At 42.2% G+C, this 20020-nt stretch overlaps 2 protein-coding genes across 3 annotated transcripts; one reads left to right on the forward strand and one right to left on the reverse strand.

Moving 5' to 3' along the window:
- Window positions 1–544: 544 nt before the first annotated feature.
- RO60 (Ro60, Y RNA binding protein) lies at window positions 545–16212 on the forward strand. Of its 2 annotated transcripts, none has more exons than XR_014226654.1 (8): window positions 545–1135; window positions 1823–2043; window positions 2291–2437; window positions 3698–3835; window positions 4064–4180; window positions 4933–5039; window positions 5461–5607; window positions 6516–6614. XR_014226654.1 is itself a non-coding variant. In XM_082287201.1 (8 exons), the coding sequence occupies exons 1-8, from the start codon at window positions 556–558 to the stop codon at window positions 6666–6668; spliced, it is 1617 nt and encodes a 538-aa protein (XP_082143327.1). In that variant the 5' UTR covers window positions 545–555; the 3' UTR covers window positions 6669–16212. The 2 variants fall into 2 exon arrangements, 1 of the variants encoding a protein (XP_082143327.1); XM_082287201.1 differs by having other exon boundaries at window positions 4933–5046; window positions 6516–16212.
- Window positions 16213–16567: 355 nt separating this feature from the next.
- On the reverse strand, window positions 16568–19750 carry GLRX2 (glutaredoxin 2). The gene is made up of 4 exons (XM_082286897.1): window positions 19658–19750; window positions 18481–18550; window positions 17602–17778; window positions 16568–17069 (listed from the first exon to the last, which is right to left on the reverse strand). The coding sequence occupies exons 1-4, from the start codon at window positions 19705–19707 to the stop codon at window positions 16950–16952; spliced, it is 417 nt and encodes a 138-aa protein (XP_082143023.1). The 5' UTR covers window positions 19708–19750; the 3' UTR covers window positions 16568–16949.
- Window positions 19751–20020: the final 270 nt, after the last annotated feature.

Here is a 20020-nt window from a genome sequence, read left to right on the forward strand (position 1 = left end):
CTCTTTGAGCCCGAGGCAAAGATAATTTGTTCTTGAGCTACTCAGTTGTTAAAAAGCTGTTGTCTAGGCCTCACTGAAACCCACCATACATAAACTCTCACAGAGTCTTCCGACTAAACAGTTTCTCAGTATCTTAGTTCTTCATTTTAGCCTTGTTTTTCTTCAGTTGGTCGGTATTAGCGATTCTTCAGCAAAATAGAGCAGGGCAAGATCTGAATTTTGAGCCATTTAGTGTGCACTATAAAAATTTATGTGAGAAAGTGATGTAATATATTAGTGGCAAAAGGCTATAACACCAGATGGTTTTTGTCTGCCACTTACTGGGGGTTAAGTAGTTTCTGAGTTGATTTTTGTCGTTATCATAACTCAGAGAGATTTCTGTTACTTTTCCTCTAAATGACAGGATTATCGCACACTTGGAGTACGCTCTGATTAAATTTATGAAAGAGGACTTAAGATTATAGACAAGATGTATTTACTTTGCCAAACGAGCAGTCAACAGTAGTTGTTAATAGAATGTGTTATTCTTGCAGCAGACCCCTGGAAGTCTAAGGGATGGAGGCGGAGGAGAGCCGAGCGCAGGTGCCGGGCGCGGCGCCGGAGCCCGGCTGTGCCAGCGGTGCCGGCTGGCCCCTCACCGACAGCGCCCGGCTGCAGCACTTCCTGTGCTTCGGCTCCGAGGGCGGCGCTTACCACGTCAAGGAGCAGAAGCTGGGCTTTGAAAACGCCGAAGCTTTGCTAAGGCTGATTGAAGAGGGCAGAGGCTGCGAAGTTGTTGAAGAAATAAAAGCATTTAGTCAAGAGGGCAGAGCAGCAAGACAGGAGCCCCTGCTCTTTGCCCTCGCAGTTTGCTCGCAGTGTTCTGATGCCAAAACAAAACAAGCGGCGTTTAAAGCTGTCCCCGAGGTGTGTTGCATACCAACCCATCTCTTTACTTTCATCCAGTTTAAAAAAGATCTGAAGGAGGGCATGAAATGTGGCATGTGGGGCCGTGCTCTGAGGAAAGCTGTTGCAGATTGGTACAATGGAAAGAATGGCATGGCTCTTGCTTTAGCAGTTACAAAATATAAGCAAAGAAGTGGTTGGTCTCATAAAGATCTTCTGAGGTTGTCCCACCTAAAACCTGCCAGTGAAGGTAATAAATTTTTATTTACCTGAAAATACTGTGTTTTAAACCTTTTATATTTACTGTGGAAGTATTTTGGAAACCCAAGTACCATTGTAGGTGAATTCTTAGTGAGGATATCCTGTAAATTGCATCTTAAAAATGTGGGTGTTCATATCAGAAATAGACCTGTTTATCTTCAAGGTAAACAGAATTTGTTCCTTCTTTTCTTCCATATGCCAAGAGAAGATAAAATAACCCAATTCCCTCATTTTGTTCCTATTTGCTTACAAATTATGAAATAACACTTTTTCATTATGTGGGAAGATCTGTTGGCTTCAAATCATAGAATAATAGAATGGTTTGGGTTGGGAGGGACCATAAACATGATCCATTTCCAACCCCCCTACCATGGGCAGGGACACCTTCCACTAGACCAGGCTGCTCAGAGCTCCATCCAGCCTGGCCTTGAACACTTCCAGGGATGGGGTATCCACAGCTTCTCTGGGCAATGTAGGAAATACATAAAGCTCCTTAATGCTAAGGAGATTAATACAGTAATTAAAAGTACTGCTCTAAATTGTGTGTGGCTGACCTTTTCAACAGGTGTTTGGCAGGTCTGAGAATGAAACCTGCAAATTCATTTGCATGCTAGAATGATAAATGCCAGTGTACAGATGGTAATCCTACTTGAGAAATGGTTTTCTTTTTCATCAGGAATTGCTATAGTCACTAAATATATTACCAAGGGATGGAAAGATGTCCAAGAAGCTTATAAAGAGAAAGCAGTTTCTGCTGAGACTGAAAAGCTCTTGAAGTATCTGGAGGCTGTGGAGAAAGTAAAACGCACAAAAGATGAACTGGAAGTCATTCACTTGATAGAGGAGTATGGTCTAGTTAGAGAGCATCTCCTGACAAACCATCTGAAATCTAAAGAGGTAGGTAAACTTCCTTACCTTTGAATTCTCCATAGAGTGATGCTGTTCAGAGTCTTGAGTCTAGATTTCTTTAAAAAGTAGCCCTTATGCTATTTTTCAAGTTGTTTACCCAAATAGTTAAATAATTAAGATCTTAATATAATTTGTACATTTATTTAAAAATACATTTATTCGATGTATAGATGCCAGGTCTTGCAGTTTGAGAATCTCATCTTTCTGTGTTTCCCTTCTCTTTCTTTCATCATAGGTTTGGAAGGCATTGCTCAAGGAGATGCCTGTTTCTGTATTGTTGAGAAATTTAGGAAAGCTGACAGCAAATTCAGTGCTTGAACCACGAGGTTCAGAAGTGGCAATAGTATGTGAAAAACTGAGAAATGAGAAACTGCTAAAAAAGGTAAGAACTTCTTTTTAATCAGTGCCAGCCTTTGTGGAGTTTTGTTTTTAATTTTTAGTTTATTCTTTTTAAAAACTGCAGTTTAATGCCTGCAACATTATTTTAAAACTTCTGTTTATAATTTTTCATTTGATTCCCCACCTGCTTTCTGAAACTTTCTGATAAATTAAGTGTATTGGCAGCTATTGGATCTTTTCTTAAATGAGGGCTGTGGCAAGCTTTGCTTGTTGGGTTCATCAATTTCTTCTGAGTCTTGTAATTTTTAAGTGAGTTAAGAAAATAGCATAGCAGCTGAGGGGAAAAACAAGATGGGCAAGGAGACTTTCCTCTTTTTTGATTGCTTTACTGTCCATCAGAATGCTGGGAAAGTAAGAGGGAAAAGAGAATTCCCCAGAGAGAGAATAAAAATTTTAGGGATTTAGTCAAAAGTAGAGAGGACAAGTGTCTTGACGAGCAGTTTTGTGAGTTGGGAAGATGAAAATCAGGGCACTTAAATTCTTCAGCACCAGAGCTGAATTGAGCACAACAACAGAAGTCCTTTTTTCCCCATCCTACTGCAATTCCCTTTCTCTGGTTTCTTCCTTAATCATACTGGAGGCATGGAGAAGGGAGAGCAAAGATCATGGTGCAATACCTTGATGGAAGATAGACAACAGGCATTCAGATTTTCTGAGTTTTGCTGCTGGCAGTGGTTAAGGACTGCAAACTCCACTTTAAGATAAAGATAACAAAATGTTGATAAAGTTCTGTAAGTTAAGTTCATATATGGAAAGAAAAAAAAATTGTTTGGAGTGTTCTATAGAATGAGAAAAATGAATGCTATGTTCCAAAAATAATTTCTTGTCCAGTGTTACTGTATCTGGTATAAAACTAGTTTTAAGTTGGTTCTTTTCCGTGCTCAGCTCCTTTCTCTTCAGTTGGGCAGGGACTTTCTCTTACTGGAAGCCTGTGATGGAAAACAGCACTGGACAATCATAGAGCTGCAAAATTTTACCAGAATTCTGGTGATGGCATCACATTTGGTGTTAACTGGAGGATTCTTGAGAGGGAATGAGGTCCGTTGTCAGTAACCCACAAGTATCAGTTCATCCAACAGCTGTGTAAAGACTGCATGAACTCTTCAGATTTAACAAATTTAAAGTAACCATATACTAAACCAGAGATTTTTTTGTAGTAGGAACTTACTTTCACATTTAGTTTGTTACTTTTTTTTTAAGGAGGTTAAATTTTCATATCCATATTTTTGATTTCTACCTGTAGGGTAGAATACATCCATTCCATATTTTGGTTGCATTAGAAACCTATAAAGCTGGACATGGAAGCAGAGGGAAGCTTTGGTGGCGTCCTGATGAAGACATTTTAGGAGCTTTGGATGCCTCATTTTACAAAGCTTTCAAGGTAATAATAGTTCTCCTATTTGTTAAGCTTTTTAAGAGTTCGGTGTTTTCTGAAAACTTACCAGGAACGGTTCCTGTGCTGGGTAACAATTCTGAAACTTTGGCAACAGCACTGTCCTGACATTACCCAGAAAGAGTAAAAAATGCCCACTTCAGGACTGAAAGCAGAAGAAGAAATTAATATATAAATGATGTGTACCTGTTACATTTTTGTCTTTTATTCTTTCAGACAGTTGAGCCAACAGGAAAACGCTTTGTAATTGCAGTTGATGTCAGTGCATCAATGACACAAAAGGTTTTGGGCAGTGTGCTCAATGCCAGCACAGTTGCAGCAGTAATGTGTATGGTGAGGCTTTCAACTTCTTATTTATAACTGTTTTCAGATTGCATTGCTTTTTTGATACAAACGTGCTCTACAGCTGGTTAGGCATCAAGGGGAAACTTACATATAACATTTTTTGGGCACAGTGACCTTGTGTCTCATTGCTGAAAGCTACTGGCAACCACATTTGGAAAGATCAGTTTGAAGAAGTTGGTTTCTGTGGTAAATCAGAGTGGTCAGGGCAGCTTTTTCACTTACCTTAGTCATAATAAAATGGCTTACTGTATGTAAAAAGTGCATACACACATTTTAATTTTTTCAGAAGCGTTCACAGAATAATACAGGCTAGATGAAGAAATATTGGGATAATTCTTGTGTCTGTTTGAGTTATCGATGTGGCCTTTATTCACAATCACTTTCCCCTCAGTTTAGTATTCTAAAACTTCTTGGGTTGTATTCTTGTATTGCAGAGGAGTTGAGCTTTTGTTGGTATTTAGAAATGCTCAAGGTTTATGTCAGAGAGGAGGAAAGAAAAATAGAAGTATCTTTAGTTACAGTAATTAGAGCAGTCGTTCAGCTCTTTTTGCAGTGTTTATTTGCAGTAATATTACAGAATTTTTCAAGTGTAGAGTGCACCATTAGTGTTTATGAGGAGCCATGGTGACTTAAATACGAAAGCATTTGTCATGCTGTGTGTTTGGTAGGGAATGGCTCAGTTTAGACATTAAAAATTCGGAGGAATATAACTGAATTATTTTTGTCTCCCTCTTTCTCAGGTTGTAGCACGGACTGAGAAGGATTCCCACATTGTTGCCTTTTCACATGAAATGGTCCCTTGTCCAGTGACAGCTGACATGAGCTTACCTCAAGTTTTAGTGAAAATGTATGAAGTATGTAAAAAAAAAAAGTCTCAGCAGTTACACTGTATTTTCTTTGTAATCAATTCTACTACCTTGTTTAATCTGTATCTCTCTAGTAAAAGATTGGATTTTTTTTTTTTTTTTTTGGTGCATTTGATTTAGAGAAAGCCCAGCAAATGTCATTATTTCATTTGCTGGATATTAAACATTGCAATTTAGAATGGCAGTGCTAGGTCACATGAGTTAGCTTGAAAAGAATATTTAAAAAACTCAAACAAAAAAAAACCCTGGACAAACTAAGATAAAATGACCAAGTTTAACAAAAAAAGTCTTCATGTAGTAACACATGGTAGAACGTGAAGCTTACATCAAAAGTAATTTTTCCATGGTTTGTTAATTTCTGTATTAATATGTTCCATGTATATTTATTTTTGTCTCTTTAAGATTCCAGTGGGTACCACTGACTGTTCCCTTCCAATGATATGGGCTCAAAAAACTCAGACAGCTGCTGATGTCTTCATTGTATTTACTGATAACGAGACCTTTACTGGGAATACTCCTCCTGCAATGGCCCTTAGAGAGTACAGAGAGGTAAACATGCTTCTGACTGTTTATGATTAGTAAATACTGTACAGAATAAGTACCAGCTCTAAAAATCTTTTAGAGATTGGACTTTTTTGTAGCCTTCTTCAGTAAATAATTATATATTGTTTAAAACTGCTCAATTCTGCCGTTAGGCAGAATTAGTACACATATTGCACTAATTGTGCATATTTAAAACCAGAGAATTGCTGAAAGGATTTGTAATTAGCCTCCCCTGCTCGGTGTGCTGCAATGTCCATGAAACTTTGTTACTCAGGGACTGTATGAATTTCTGCATCCTATATATAATTGATGGAATACGTTTTTATAGTTTTTACAGACTGAAGTTTGACTCTCAGAGCTAAATTTAACTTTGATGTTTGCAGTAGATATCAAAAAGTTTCAATGAAGTAATGAAGACAAGTGTCACTAGGATGATATGACAGTATCTTATGAGGAAAGCCCATTGTCTTTTAAAGGGACTGCTCCAAGCTGTACAGCTGCATACTTTTAAATAGAACAAAGAAAAATACCTTCTCCAAGCACATTGCTATTGGAAACTCTTAGTTATTCAGCAAACAATCCTTTGTGCTTTAAAGAAACTATTTTTTAAACTACCAAAAATGCATTTGTCAGGCATGGGTGTATGGACTTTAATCTTTACATACTTTCCACCCAGCTGAAATGAATACCAAAAGTCTTTAATTTGGTTTTCTTAGCTGAGGTTAGCTGCCATCCCAGTGTTGACAGGCATCCTGCATTTCTGTTCTGGCATTCCTCGTTTCTGTCAGTACAGCTCTTCAGACAGCGGCTTATGCAAGCGAGATTTGGCCCTCTGGCCTGTTTAAGTTACTGCATATGTGCACATGTTTCACTCTATATGTATTTTCTGATATTTTTTGCTGTCCTTCCTCTAGAAAATGGGTATTCCTGCTAAGCTGATTGTTTGTGGAATGACCTCCCACGGTTTTACGATGGCGGACCCGGATGACAGAGGCATGTTGGATATCTGCGGCTTTGATACAGGAGCTTTGGATGTCATTCGAAACTTCACTTTGGATTTGATTTAAGTTTTTTAGGCATCTGCTCTTCCCAGTGGGTCCATTGCTGGCAACAGACTTCACCCTGGCAACTCCCAGCCAAATATACTTTATTAGCATATTGCATATTGTATACATATCAGAATGTTACGGGAGGTGGTGGCACATCAAGCATCTCTGACTAGAGCTTCTCACTAAGGTGTTTGTAAGGATGAACAGAACTTCAGTCCCATGCAAATCTAACAGATTCAGAGAAACTCAGCGCTTGTATCTCTAGTGTCAAACTAACTGTCAGTAGCCAGTGATCCCCCTGCCATTGGAGGTGGCAGCCACATGTCACCACTGTCACCTCGGCGCTGTGCAGAAACACCCTGCGCATTTGGACACTCCTGGTGATGGCTGGCAGTGCAGTCACATCGCCCTTCAGAGTCCTGCAGCACAGCTGGCAGCCCAGCTCCATGCCCTTCACAAAGGCATCGCCAGTCTTCAGCCACCCTCCTTGTCTCCACCATGCTCATTTTCCCAAGGCAGTTGGTTTTTTCCTATATACGCACTCAAAACTCTTGTTGGACTTAATTCCCTGACTGGCCTGGGCTCTGCGTGAGCTGGAGCTTCACAGAGCATCATCCCTTGTGTGATATCCACAGTGACTGTGCTCTGAGTCCTGCGGGCCAGCAACAGCCAGTCTGGGTCTGTCCCAGGGAGCAAACAGGACCCCCTGTTACGATGGGATGATGGCAGGAGCACAGTGTACTTTACAAACCCTTGGTCCCCAAGCTTCACCCAAGTCTTCCTGGCAAGCCTGCCCTGCACCACATGGATCACCCCATCCCTGTTGTCCTCAAGTTCCACAGCATCTCCTGGCTTGAAGAGAAGGGTGGCTTTGCCTGGGCTCAAGGAAGACACCACTACAGCAAACATTTCATGTCACCATGCTGGACCCTGCTCTTGCTCTCCACCAGTGCTGGAGTCAGCCCGGACACCAGCTTGGCCACATCCAGCTGTTCAGCAGGGTACATGAAGAGGGCCATGATGTTGTCCAACTCCTCGTGAACTTTGGAGTTGTTGTGCGGCAGGTACCCTTGCTTCAGCAGCAGGCCCAGCACCTGCCGAGGACATGCTGCCTTCATCAGCCACAGGAGCTGGGGTTGGACTGCAGGATGGCCACTTCTTGTCCCCCAGGACTTCAGCAGCAGCAGAGAGACCGGTGGTGCCAGGAAGCAGATGGATCACCTCCAGAGCCCTGAGCACCACCTTGAAGTCATTGAGGAAGCTGAGGAGCCCCAGAGGCCAGACTTGGGCCTTACAGGTTGAGAGAATGCCTGGCAAACAATCATGAAAGGATGTTAGAGATGCAGGAACAGGCTGTCCCCATGTGCTGAAAGATGAGCCAGTGGGGAAGAAGACTGGCCTGATTGAATGGGGAGATGTCACTGGAACTCAGGGAGAAAAGACCTTTGGAAGAAGGGGCAGGCTACTCTTGAGGACTACAAGGATGTTGCTAGGTTACGCAGGAAGCTTAGAAAAGTGAAACCCCAGCTAGAAATTAATTTGGCCACTGCCGTAGTAAATAACAAAACGTATTTTTACAAATCCATCATCAACAAAAGGAGGGCCAAGGAGAGAATCTTCATCCTTTATTGCATGTGAGGGGAAGCATTGCCACAAAGGATGAGAAAAAGGCTGAGTACTTGATGCCGTCTTTGTCTCAGTCTTTAATAGTCAGACCAGTTGTCCTTGGGAAGAGAGAGACAAGGAGCAAAATGAAGTCCCTGTAATTGAGGAGGAAACAGTGATCTACTGCTCCACTTAAATGCTCACAGGACTGTAGCGCCGGATGGAATCCACCCAAGCCACTCTCCACCACTTATCATCAATCCTGGCTAACCAGGGAGGTCTCAAGATGAGTGGAGGTTGGCCAGTGTGACACCCATTGAGCAGAAGGGCTGGAAGGAGGACCCAGAAAACCACAGGCCTGTCAGCCTGACCTTGGTGCCAGGGAAGGTTATGGAACAGATGATCTTGATCACACAGCACATGCAGGACAGCCAGGGATCAGGCCCATCCAGCATGGGTTTATGAAAGGCAGGTTCTGCCTGACCAACCTGATCTTCTGTGAATGGTGACCTCCCTAGTGGATGAGGGAAAGGCTGTGGATGTGGTCTACACCATGGATTTCAGCAAGTCCTTGGACACTTGCTCACAGCATTCCCCTGAAGAAGCTAGGAGCCCGTGGCTTGGACAGGTGCACTGTTTGCTGGCTAAAAACCTGGCTGAATGGCTGGGCCCAGAGTGTGGCACTGAGTCACATCCTGCTGCTGGCCAGTCATCAGTGGTGCTCCCTGGTGCTCACTGTTGGGGCCAGTCCTGTTCAGTATCTTTATGGCTGATCTGGACAAGGGGATCGAGGGCACCCTCAGTCAGTTTGCAGGTGACACCAGGTTGAGCCAAAGAGTTGATCTGCTGGAGGGCAGGAAGGCTCTGCAGAGGGATCTGGACAGGCTGGATCCATGAGCCAAGGCCAAGTGTATGAGGCTCAACAAGGCCAAGTGCTGGGTCCTGCCTTTGGGTCACAACCACCCCATGCAGTGCTCCAGGCTGGGGCAGAGAGGCTGGGAAGCTGCCCAGTGGAAAAGGACCTGGAGGTGCTGGTCAAGAGTGGGCGAGCAAGAGCCAGCTGTGCCCAGGTGGGCAAGAAGGCCAAGGGCATCCTGGCCTGGATCAGGAATAGTGTGGCAGCAGGACCAGGGCAGGGATTGTTCCCCCTGTACTGGGCACTGGTGAGGCTGAACCTCAAATCCTTTTTGCAGCCAAGCATTGGAACAGGCTGCCCAGGGAAGTGGTGGAATCATCATCCCTGGAAGTGTTCCAAAACCGCATTGATGTGGTGCTTAGGGACATGGCTCAGCGGTGGACCTGGCAGTGTTGGGTTGATGGTTGGACTTGATCTTAAAAGCTCTTTTCCAACCATCATGATTTTGTGATTCTTTGTTACCTTTTTGTGAAGGGAAAACAAGAAAAGCAGATGAGGAATCTCTTTTTTTATTTTTCCTGTTGCACACAATTTAAAATAACAGAAGTTTGCTAAAAGTGGTTACAGGGTTACATAGTATATAATTTAATTTCATTTATAGTAGATTATAAATATGGAGAGATTTTTAATTTCCCCCGTTGCTGTGGAGTGCTTATTTGCAAGTATAAATTCATGAGTTACTTCTAAAATGGGGCTGGAAACAAATGGGCTTAGTATTTTTAATAATGGCAATTTAACAGCAACTTCATTGAGAGGGAATTTTCTTTGGGCTTTTTAAAATCTTTGTATTTTAAGTGTTACTAATGTTCAGTGGTTTCTGTGGTTACAGTTAAAAGCTACAAAAGAAGTTTTTTCTGGTGTGTGTTGAGACCATGTGACTGTGATACAGTGTAAAAGTTACCCAGGGACATTTTATACTGATAAAACTGAAAGTGCAAGAGCTCATGCTAATCTTTTTCTCTCTGGATTATCATCTGGATTTTCAGGAGGAAATATCTCTTTAGATAAATTGAGGGGCAGTTTCTGCACAATACAGTTTCAAAAGCACTAGTTTAGAATTCAAATGCTTTACAGGAAGTTCTAAAAACTGTTTTTAGTAGAAAAAGGCCTTGGAAATGACTGGGATGTCACATTCAGTCCTTGTCACAACTTCAAGAAGCATCAGCACACTTTCAGTGAGCAAGACCAACAAGTACATGTGTCTTGGCCTGCTCACCGAAGCTGAGTGGGAACAACCAGAAAGAAAAAGCTATTTTTTTTTTTTCTTTTTTCAGAAGAATGTATTCCGTGACTCAGAAACAATCTTCCTAACAGGAGAGTATTTCATTTTTTAAAATCTTTTTGTAGATTAGTGTTACTTCTGATTTCATAAATTAATTCAAGCTAACATATTTCAAAACTACCTCCAGTTTATAGTGACCAATTCTTAAAAACTTTTATGAACTGTACAGTTGCCTCCTTCATGTTCACAAAATCTTGTTTAGGAAGTGATTGAAACTGGATTCTTCATTCTTTATTTTTAGTCTGATAGTAAGAGTGTGACAAGGAGAAAGCCAGTGAGTATTCTACCACTTTGGAACAGAAATTGATAGCAATTTGTGTGTACATGTATTTAATTCTGTGTTTTATATATGTGTGTATAGGGGGGAAGTTAAAAGATCTCTTTAGTAGATCATTCTTAAAAGATTAGAAAGGTTTTTTAGTGATGCTTTTACGACTTTCTCTAAAACATATGTATGTCAGCCTCTTTTATGCTAAAGCTGGCTGTTTTAAACAGTGAATTTGAAGTTAATTTGAAAATAATTATGATTTATAAAAATGCCACGTTTACCCATAGTGGTGAATGACATGTAAGACCATATTTTTCTGCCTAAAACCCGAGCTTTTAAATGTAAAATGGAAGTTCCTACTATACTTTTGGTACTTGTAACACTTTTCATTATGCCTCATTCCTATCGATTATAAATTCAAAGCTTGCATTCTGTAGCAGGGATATCTCTTTTGGTGCTAAAATAGGATGTTACATGTTACTGAAGGTATTCTGCTACTTACGCTCTCCCTTAATGCATGATCAATGCAGTGAGGGAAGCCTTTCCTGACATTAAAGCAGGGTTTAAAAAACTGCTGGGTAGAGTGTTGCCTTTCAGCCAACATGAATGTATCACTCCTGAATTAATCACTGCTCTGACAGAATGCTTGGAGGACACAGGACTGCCACCAGCTCCTCAGGTGACTTCTAGAGCAAACCAAGTGTTCCTACGAAGGCTGAGACGTAGCACTTTTGAGTTTGGAAAAAGATAATCAGCCATTTCTCTTGAAAAATTGTGCATCATTTTTAGGGTCTAAGCAAAACACCATGAATATGGGGAGTAAACTCATTTGCTCAATACATGTTAATAATTATTTCAAGTAAATGCACTGATGTTTGGGGGTTGGGTTTGGTAGTAATGTGTTTTAAATGACACAATAGTCAAACATCTGATTAGGTGTTTCCTTCTAAGCTAGAGATGTCGAAAATAACTGATAGATGAGCATCTTTTGCAAGTACTTTTTCTTATTTGGAGTAGTATTTGTGAAGTAATAGGAAATATTTTGGACTAAATATAAAATGAAAACTTACAACAGGTGTTTCAAGTAACTTTCAAGTAAACTTATTGCAAATAAAAATTAGAGTAGTTACTAACAGATGGAATGAATGGTTATAGTGGTGTTGCATCGTTGGAAGCAGTCCAGTTTAAAATGCAATTCCTTGAACTAGAGTGTGGAAGTGAAGATGAACTTTCCAGTAGGACTAGTAGAATTTGTAGCTCCCTGTATCTGTTGACACTGGATAGCTGTGACCAGTGATGAAAGGTGGTCATCCCTGCTGGGGTACAGAATGTGCTCCTAAACATTTATGGTATCTCTGGGCTAAAGACCTTGTTAGAAATAGGATGTTCTCAGTGGTTCGTGTGATGTAAAACCAGCACTGATGAGACCATGTTGTCATCTGCTCCTCCTTCAAGATTTGCACAGAGAGGGGAAACTGAAGTAAATGCTGACAGCTGAAATTTTATAGTATGTGGACCTTTCTGGGGGTTTCTTTCTGGTTTTGTCATTCTCTTCCAATAAGGGGCATAGAAGAATGATGCTGCATATTCCTTGTCCATAGACTGGATCGTTTTTATCTGCCCATACACTGAATTTTAGGGGACAGCATGACTCATTTGCCATAACATGCATTTGTCCTGTTTCTAGTCTTTAGATATTAAACTGATAATTTCCAAAACACTATCTAGACATGTAAAGAGGCAATAATTACTGTAATGCTTCAAAAATAATAAAAAATGTGAGCTAAGATAAAGTTGCTAAGATTAAGCTTTAGTTCAGTGTACAATAAACTACCTACCCTTTCACCAAAAAGGAGACTTTCAAATTAATAGTGGTCTTTGCATTGGAGGAACACTGACTGGAAAAGCAGAAAAGGGGCTATAATTGTGCACTGCAGTTTATCAGTAAACATTGAGCAGGGAGAAGTTTAAAGCTAGTTAGTTTTATTCAAAATACTGAATAAAAATAAGTCTAAATGCAGAGTGCAACTGTAGACCAGGCAAATGCAGGTTTCCTGATACCTAACAGAGTTAACTGGTTTCAGTTTGACTGCCATTTCACTGTGACCCGCTTGACAGTTCTGGAGCATTAGACTTTTCTGTCTAAGGTCCTAATGTTAAGGCACTTTAGCTTTAAGAAAGAAGAAAAGCATGTCGTGGCTGGAAGCACAGAAGAGGTGAAACATTCTTCTGTAAGGAATGACCATCAAAGGTCAGGTTTCTTCATGGGGGAGACACAATCGACAATGTAGAGAGGGCAGGAGGCTCTCGAGTTTTTAAAAATAATGCAGTGAGCACATCAGCATTGTGTAATAAATTCAGTAATGACAATAATAATTTTGCCAAGAAATAGAATTTCATGTCAGGAATTTTAGACCTGGAGCAAGGAGTAGGAGAGTTTGAGGTGCTTGTAGAATTCAGTCCTCTGTGTTTCAAAAAAGAGAAATCTAAAGGTAGGTGTAGCTCTGAGGTCAGCAGGGCCAGTCTAAATGCCCACTGTGTGAGGGCTGCTAATAACTGGCACTAAAATACCTTGCTGCTTAAAACCACTGTTAAACAATAAATCTTAAGGGGGTTTATGTTCTTTTACATTGCTGTTGATAACTGGTGCCCATAAATGGGTATGGCTTTAAAAGGCTATTCAACAAAGTACATATTCTTGGCTTAAAAATACACCAGCAGTTTGGGAACTGTATTTTAATAATGGCTCTGTCTGTAGAAACACTATGAAATATTTGTCTGCATTGCAAATGCTGCTTAACCCTGTCCCAAGCTCACAGCCACCATAACAGAAGCTTTAGTTTTGGTTCCATTTCTTTTTTGTTTCTTCTTCTTTTGCTTTACCCTTTTCTCTGTTAGTGTTGGGGATTTTTCTCCTTTTCCATCTTGTCACCTCAGGCCTATACTTGAATCTTTTTTCACAAGCTCTCATCCATTCCTTTTTTTTGTTTGTTTGTTTTTTTGCCTCTGTTCTTCTGCCTTCTTGCTATCACTGAGTGTGCTCACTTAGCTCCCTGCATCAGGACTGATGGTATAGTATTTATCTTAACTTTTTAAATAATGAACATTTTTTTTTCTTTAATTATATAAATCTCATACCAAAAATCTAATTTTCTGTATCTGTCAGATTTTTGGCAAAGCACTGTGTAAAAATCAGTGACAAAAGTATACTATATTTATTTACAAAAATCCAACATCTGCCCATGAATGGCTTTATTTGAAAAAAGTAGCCTCTTAAAACTGGCTTTTCAAACTGGCTTTTCAAGTGTAAAGCTTATTTCTAGAATTAGTTCAGTGATTTGAAACTTTTCATTCTGTTAAACAGTATCAAACTGCTGTCATGCAAAATTAGGAAAACATTTAATATTCTGGATAAACAGCTTCTTTGTAGTATTGACTAGAGAAAGCCTTCAAAGAATAGGCTGTAGAAGTAAAGAATCATTTGTCTTGCTTCTGCTTTTAATCCTTTTCTTTAGTTTCTCTGAAGTTCCACCAGTTTCTAGGTTTGTTTTGCTGTCTGCAGTGGTTTGCAGTGCACAGATATGCTGTAAGCAGCTATTCCCATTACTTTCTTGCTGGAATGGTAGAGATTTCATCTTCCCATGACACAGCAGAGTGTACAAATGGCTGAGCAAGAGTTCTGGGGGAAAGGTAAAACACTGTCCAGGACAGTGTTTTATGGATGTGCTGCTCTGAGGGAAATCACAAAAGATGAGCTAATTTCAGCAGAAGGTATGGTGTCTTTAAATATGTGTGCTTACATATCTGGATTTATGATTTTGATACTGTAAAGTGTGGTTTCTTTAGGTATTTCTGCATTCTGAATTTAAGTTTAAATATATATATATTTGCATATGTATGTGGTATGTTGAGAACTTTTAAAAATGCTTCATTAACAAATAAGTATAAATAGCTGTTTTCCTAATGTTACCAGCTTAAGAGTTAAGCACAAGTAGTTACAAATGTTTATTCATTCTCCTGTGAAAGTGCAGTTCTACTCTTTAAAAATAATTCTGTATTTAAAAAGCAACACATGGGCACATTCACAGCTCTGTGTGCTTCATTAAATAACTCAGTGTTTGTTTCCAGCTTCTTGTGCTTCTTAGAAGCATGGGATTTAAGCTGGATGAGCAGGTATCCAGATCTTTTAGTGGATACATGTTAATATTCAGATCCCACGGCAAGCATAATTTAAGATAAACAGTTTTGTCCCAGAGACAATGCTGGGGGGGGGGGGGGGGGAAGGAAATCTTTAATTACTATTATTGAGTTTTTTAATTTGGGGGTTTTTTTTGCTAGAGTAGAACCACACTTGAACTGCCATATCATGTTTAATTGACTTAAACATAACATGGCTTTGTGCCATCCAGTAACAAAGGCACTGTCTTGCTGCTACTTTCTATGGAATTATACACAATTAATGAAAAACTGTTTGGATGGGGAGCCTTAATACTGTTAAAAAGAAGCATAATTAACCCTTTGGGTGCCTTAAGCTAAATCTTATTTAATGAAGGGGCACTCACTTGGATCTGCAGGCACACAGCTTGTTTCAACAGCTGCAAGAGAATTTGCCTTAAGTGACAGTGCCCTGGGATTTCCAGAACTTGGAACTCAAAGGGTTATTTTAGACTACTGGTTAAAAAACCAAGCCCCTGAACAAAATGAAAAGGTCTCTGAAAAATTCCTTTGCATACTATTGTTATTTTTATGTGATGGGTTTATCAGCTTTGGGGACAAAATTATTGTTAAGCTTCTGAAAATAACATCACTGGCTGCAGAATTCTACGCAGAGAAAAAGAATACTTGGTATTCTTTTGACTGTATGTGCAAAATAAATTGCTTTTTTAAGTGTAAATTCAGAGAGAGGTGCACATTTGTGTGTTTACCTTGATGACTGTGTCCTAGCACCATACAGTAAGCTGCAATAATTAAAATGAAACAAGGTCAGTGTGTTTAATTAGCTGATTACACATTAAAGATGCACAATGCAGGCAACTGTATACTAAAGACTTTCTACAAATGATGCAGTTTAAACTTAGTTCCAACCTGCATCACAAAAGTGAAGCTGTCAAGTTTAAATGATACTCTTGTAGTCCTTGTAGTTGGCTGGAATTAAAGATTGATGCTTTCTTCCCTTGAGGGGGAAAAAGGAGTTTAGGTACATTGAGTGCTGAAAGCAATGGAAATAACAGGAGTCTTAATTCACAAAAAGTGAATAAAAAATTCATTGACTAATGTTTTTATTCTAATGTGTGCACCTTTAGTTGTGTAATGGTCCCTTTAACTGAAGAATGGGATATAATTTTCTACTTGCATATGAACTTCTTTGAAATAACTAAGAGTCTTGGCATTGCCTGGTCTGGCTTTGGATGTACATTGTACTGAAACTATGGAATTTTAGTCATTTCTTTTAGACATTTAACTGAAAGTTAAAATGGCTAGTAAACTGCATTCTGACTGTAGAATTTAAGTACTAAATAAACTCTATGCATATTAGACCCACTTCCCTTGATCTTATGTTTGATGCTCTTGTTGGATTGGTTGTAGTGTAGCTGCAGCTGAGTGCCCGAGCTGCCTGGCCCCTGGAAGGACATTCCTGAGTGACAGTACAGACTGGTACCTCACAGTGCAGAGTAAAGATGAAAGCTATCCCTCTCTAAAGCTGCCAGAATCTTTATTCCCTTTTCTGTTCCATTGGACACACGATTTGGGAGCTGGGTGACCAGGTGCTGGAATACAAGAGAGGCAGACATGCACACACCAATATCACTACGAAATGGGTTTGCTTCACACTTCCTTCATTTCAGTTTGACAGAGAAGAATTTTATTTAAAGAAACCATTAAATTAAACTGCCAATTTATTGAGACAAAGCTAGAAAGCAAAGCCCACAGGATTCTTTTTGCAGAGTCTGGACTTCCCTGGAGCAGGATGGAATCACCATGAAATGACATCACTGTCTCACTAGGAGCCCCAAGAGTTACATAATGCTTGCTAATGACCATCTGGGTTGTGGGAAAGCTGAGGCAAGGACACCAAGTAATTTGCCAAGTCCGTAAAGTCTGTCAGAGTGATCTGTGATTCAGAAAGCCATGGCTTGAGGTTGTCGAGTGCATGTGTCTGTGATCTTCTGAATTCATCTGAAATTCTGTTCATACAAAGGAAGACGAAGCTAAGCTAGAGATGGTTGCTCAGTAATTTGCTTTCATTTGGCACTGATGAACTAAAGGAAGCAGTTTGCCTTCCTCATGAAGCTTTTGAGCATCTGTTGCACCTCCAACACAAGTCCCATTGATAAACACTCTTGGGACCTATCAAGAAAACAAAAGTTGCATTAGTTACTTCTTGGAAAAAAGGTAAACATTCAAGCAAGCCCATGTGGACCCCAGTACACACAATTACTATGTTCTTCTAGATGTGTGTATAATATTAGTGTACAAGCCACACTTCTCCATAGTATTTACAGACATGGGAAACTTTGTGTGCCCCTCCACAGTGGGATGAAGTCCTTGTGTAGGTGATTATAATAAATTCCAATAATTGGGTCAAGTGAGACTATATAAAATAAAATACAAGTGTTAAACACAATGGTTTAAATACACAAATGAAAAATGGCTTTGATACTTCAGTTATTTCAGTGGCAGTATGGAAAAGATAACTGAGGGATAGCCAGAGGGGTTCTAGAAGAAGAGACAGAACCCTCCTGCAGCATCTAATTAAGGAGCTTGTATCCTAAATTTAACTATCACAAAAAAATTAAGGACTTGCTATGGATCTAACCCAAGAGGGATGGGTGTAGCCCAAGTTGTTACTTCTTATGTGTAAGAGAATGAATATACTCACTGTTCTGCCACCAGTCATCTGTTCCAGAATGTCTTGGAACTGCCTTCCATTTGTATTCACGTCCAGTTCCACAGCTGTGTAATTCACATTCAAACCCTCAAACAGGTTTTTTGCCATTTTGCAGTATGGGCATGTAGTTTTAGAGAAAATCACCACACAGTTGTGTGAAATAATGTCCTGTGTGCTCAAAAGAAAGTTAAAAGTCAGCGAGCTTCAAGCCAGTGCACCTTGAACAATATTAACAGTCATGAAAACTAACACACAAGTTAAAATCCTGCTGTTAGAGTAACAAACACAGGAAAATCTCTGCTAGCACCTCTGAAGGCAGGTTTGACCTGCACCTGGCTCCACACTGAGCACAAGGATGGTGCAGTGTGTGGTACAACTCTGCTCTGCAGTCTGCCCAACCTGCTGCATCTCCCTGGATTGTTTAGGACAGTTTTCCCTGTCTGTAAGGTACTTGGGATGTTCCAGTGATGAGCACAGTGACCAAAAACAGTGGGTTGAAGACATACCCTTATCACTCTACTGTAAACTCAAGGGGATTTCAGGCTATCATTTAGTATCAATACATTTATAAAAAAAACAATTTACTTGATATCAGTAATTTTACAAGGTTCTATCCCCAATGTCAACAGCAGCACCGAATTTGAGTAGAGGTCTGAAAAAACATAAGACTGGGTGCAGCCTAGGAGGATCAGGTTCCAGGGCTGTGGATAAACAAAACTGCCAGCTTGACTTGATAACCATAATAAACATAGTACCAGGTTCAACAGGCAGAGCTATTTACAATATTTCTTTGTATAAATAAGAAAATGTTTAAGTAACTGGTTTTTATAAATGCTGAAAATCAGTAAAAGCCACATAAATAATGTTAACCTGTATTTGATTCACAGCAGCATCATTAGACAATCCCACAGAAGCGGGCTGGCTGTTCCCCATTCTAGAACTAAAAAGAAACGACAGTCAGGTACTCGAGCTTTCAGCGGAACGCCACATTGCCCTGTTTCGTTTCGATATTGAACTGACTTCTCCATGCCAGTTCACTTGAGCCGCAGCACCCGCAGCCACCCAGGCTCTCAGGTGCCCGCAGGAAGGGGAGCAGCGGGACGGGGCGGCTGCGGGACAGCGCGGCGGTGCCGTGACTCGGGAAGCGCTCCGTGCCGCCGGGGACAGCCACACGCGCCCGTGCGATACACGTGTGACACCCGGTACACCGCCCGTGTGACACCCGTGTGACACCCGGTACACCGCCCGTGCCACACCCGTGTGACACCCGGTACACCGCCCGTGCGATACACGTGTGACACCCGGTACACCGCCCGTGCCACACCCGTGTGACACCCGGTACACCGCCCGTGCCACACACGTGTGACACCCGGTACACCGCCCGTGCCACACCCGTGTGACACCCGGTACACCGCCCGTGCGATACACGTGTGACTCCCGGTACACCGCCCGTGCCACACCCGTGTGACACCCGGTACACCGCCCGTGCGATACACGTGTGACTCCCGGTACACCGCCCGTGCGATACACGTGTGACTCCCGGTACACCGCCCGTGCGATACACGTGTGACACCCGGTACACCGCCCGTGCCACACCCGTGTGACACCCGGTACACCGCCCGTGCCACACCCGTGTGATACCCGCGGCACCGCCCGCTGCGGCAGCAGCCCCGCGCTCCTGCCCTGCCGGGGGCCGCGCCACGCCGCCCCGCTGCGATCCCTGTTCTCATCCTGATCCCGAACCCCGCCGCTCTCCCGCTCCCTGCTCCGGACCCAGGCCTTGTCCCGGTCCCTGTCCCGATCCCAGTCCCCATCCCTCTCCTTGTCCCCGTCCCGGTCCCGGTCCCTGTCCCGATCCTGATCCCAGTCCCTGTCCCGATCCCTATCTCTATCCGTATCCCGATCCTTATCCCATTGCGAGTCTCATTGCCAGTGCCGATCCCTATGCCGGTCCGGTGCCGGTCCCTGTACCAGACCATGTCCTTATCCCGGTCCCGATCCCTATCTCTATCCGTGTCCCGCTCCGGCGCCCCCGGCCCGCACTCACCGCCCCCCCCAGGCCGCGGCCGCGCGGCGCAGCGCCCCCTGCAGGGCCATGTTGCCAGCAGGAAGGGGCGGCGCTGCCCGCAGTCCTCACGGCGGTCCGCCGCCTCTGCTCGCAGGCCCCCGCCCCGCCTCCCGGGACTGCCCGCCGCGCTGCCTGCGCGCCCTGGGGCCGGGCCGGCTCCGGGGCCGGGGCCGGAGGGGCGCGGGGAGGGTTCGGGTGTCCCGGCCCCGGAGCCGCTGCTGCTGCTGCGGGGGGAATCGGGGAGACCGGAGTGTGGCCTCCTGCCCGGCCAACTCCCAGGTGCGAGGGTTTCGGCGGTGCCTCTGCTTTGTCCAGTGTAAAACTTACTCTAACTCTTCTCCG

The sequence above is a fragment of the Coloeus monedula genome (assembly GCF_965178545.1).
Source record: "Coloeus monedula genome assembly, chromosome: 9".
In the NCBI taxonomy this organism is placed as follows: Eukaryota; Metazoa; Chordata; class Aves; order Passeriformes; family Corvidae; genus Coloeus; species Coloeus monedula.

Bases quoted from the DNA above. Each gene is read 5' to 3' on its own strand.
- RO60 (XM_082287201.1), top strand. From the start codon at position 556: ATGGAGGCGGAGGAGAGCCGAGCGCAGGTGCCGGGCGCGGCGCCGGAG. The intron at 2,044-2,290 runs GTAGGTAAACTT...CTTTCATCATAG, and splicing joins ACCATCTGAAATCTAAAGAG to GTTTGGAAGGCATTGCTCAA. The intron at 4,181-4,932 runs GTGAGGCTTTCA...CCTCTTTCTCAG, and splicing joins TTGCAGCAGTAATGTGTATG to GTTGTAGCACGGACTGAGAA.
- GLRX2 (XM_082286897.1), bottom strand. From the start codon at position 19,707: ATGGCCCTGCAGGGGGCGCTGCGCCGCGCGGCCGCGGCCTGGGGGGGG. The intron at 17,779-18,480 runs GTTAACATTATT...TTGAGCACACAG, and splicing joins CTGCTGTGAATCAAATACAG to GACATTATTTCACACAACTG. The intron at 17,070-17,601 runs GTGAGTATATTC...TTTTCTTGATAG, and splicing joins AGATGACTGGTGGCAGAACA to GTCCCAAGAGTGTTTATCAA.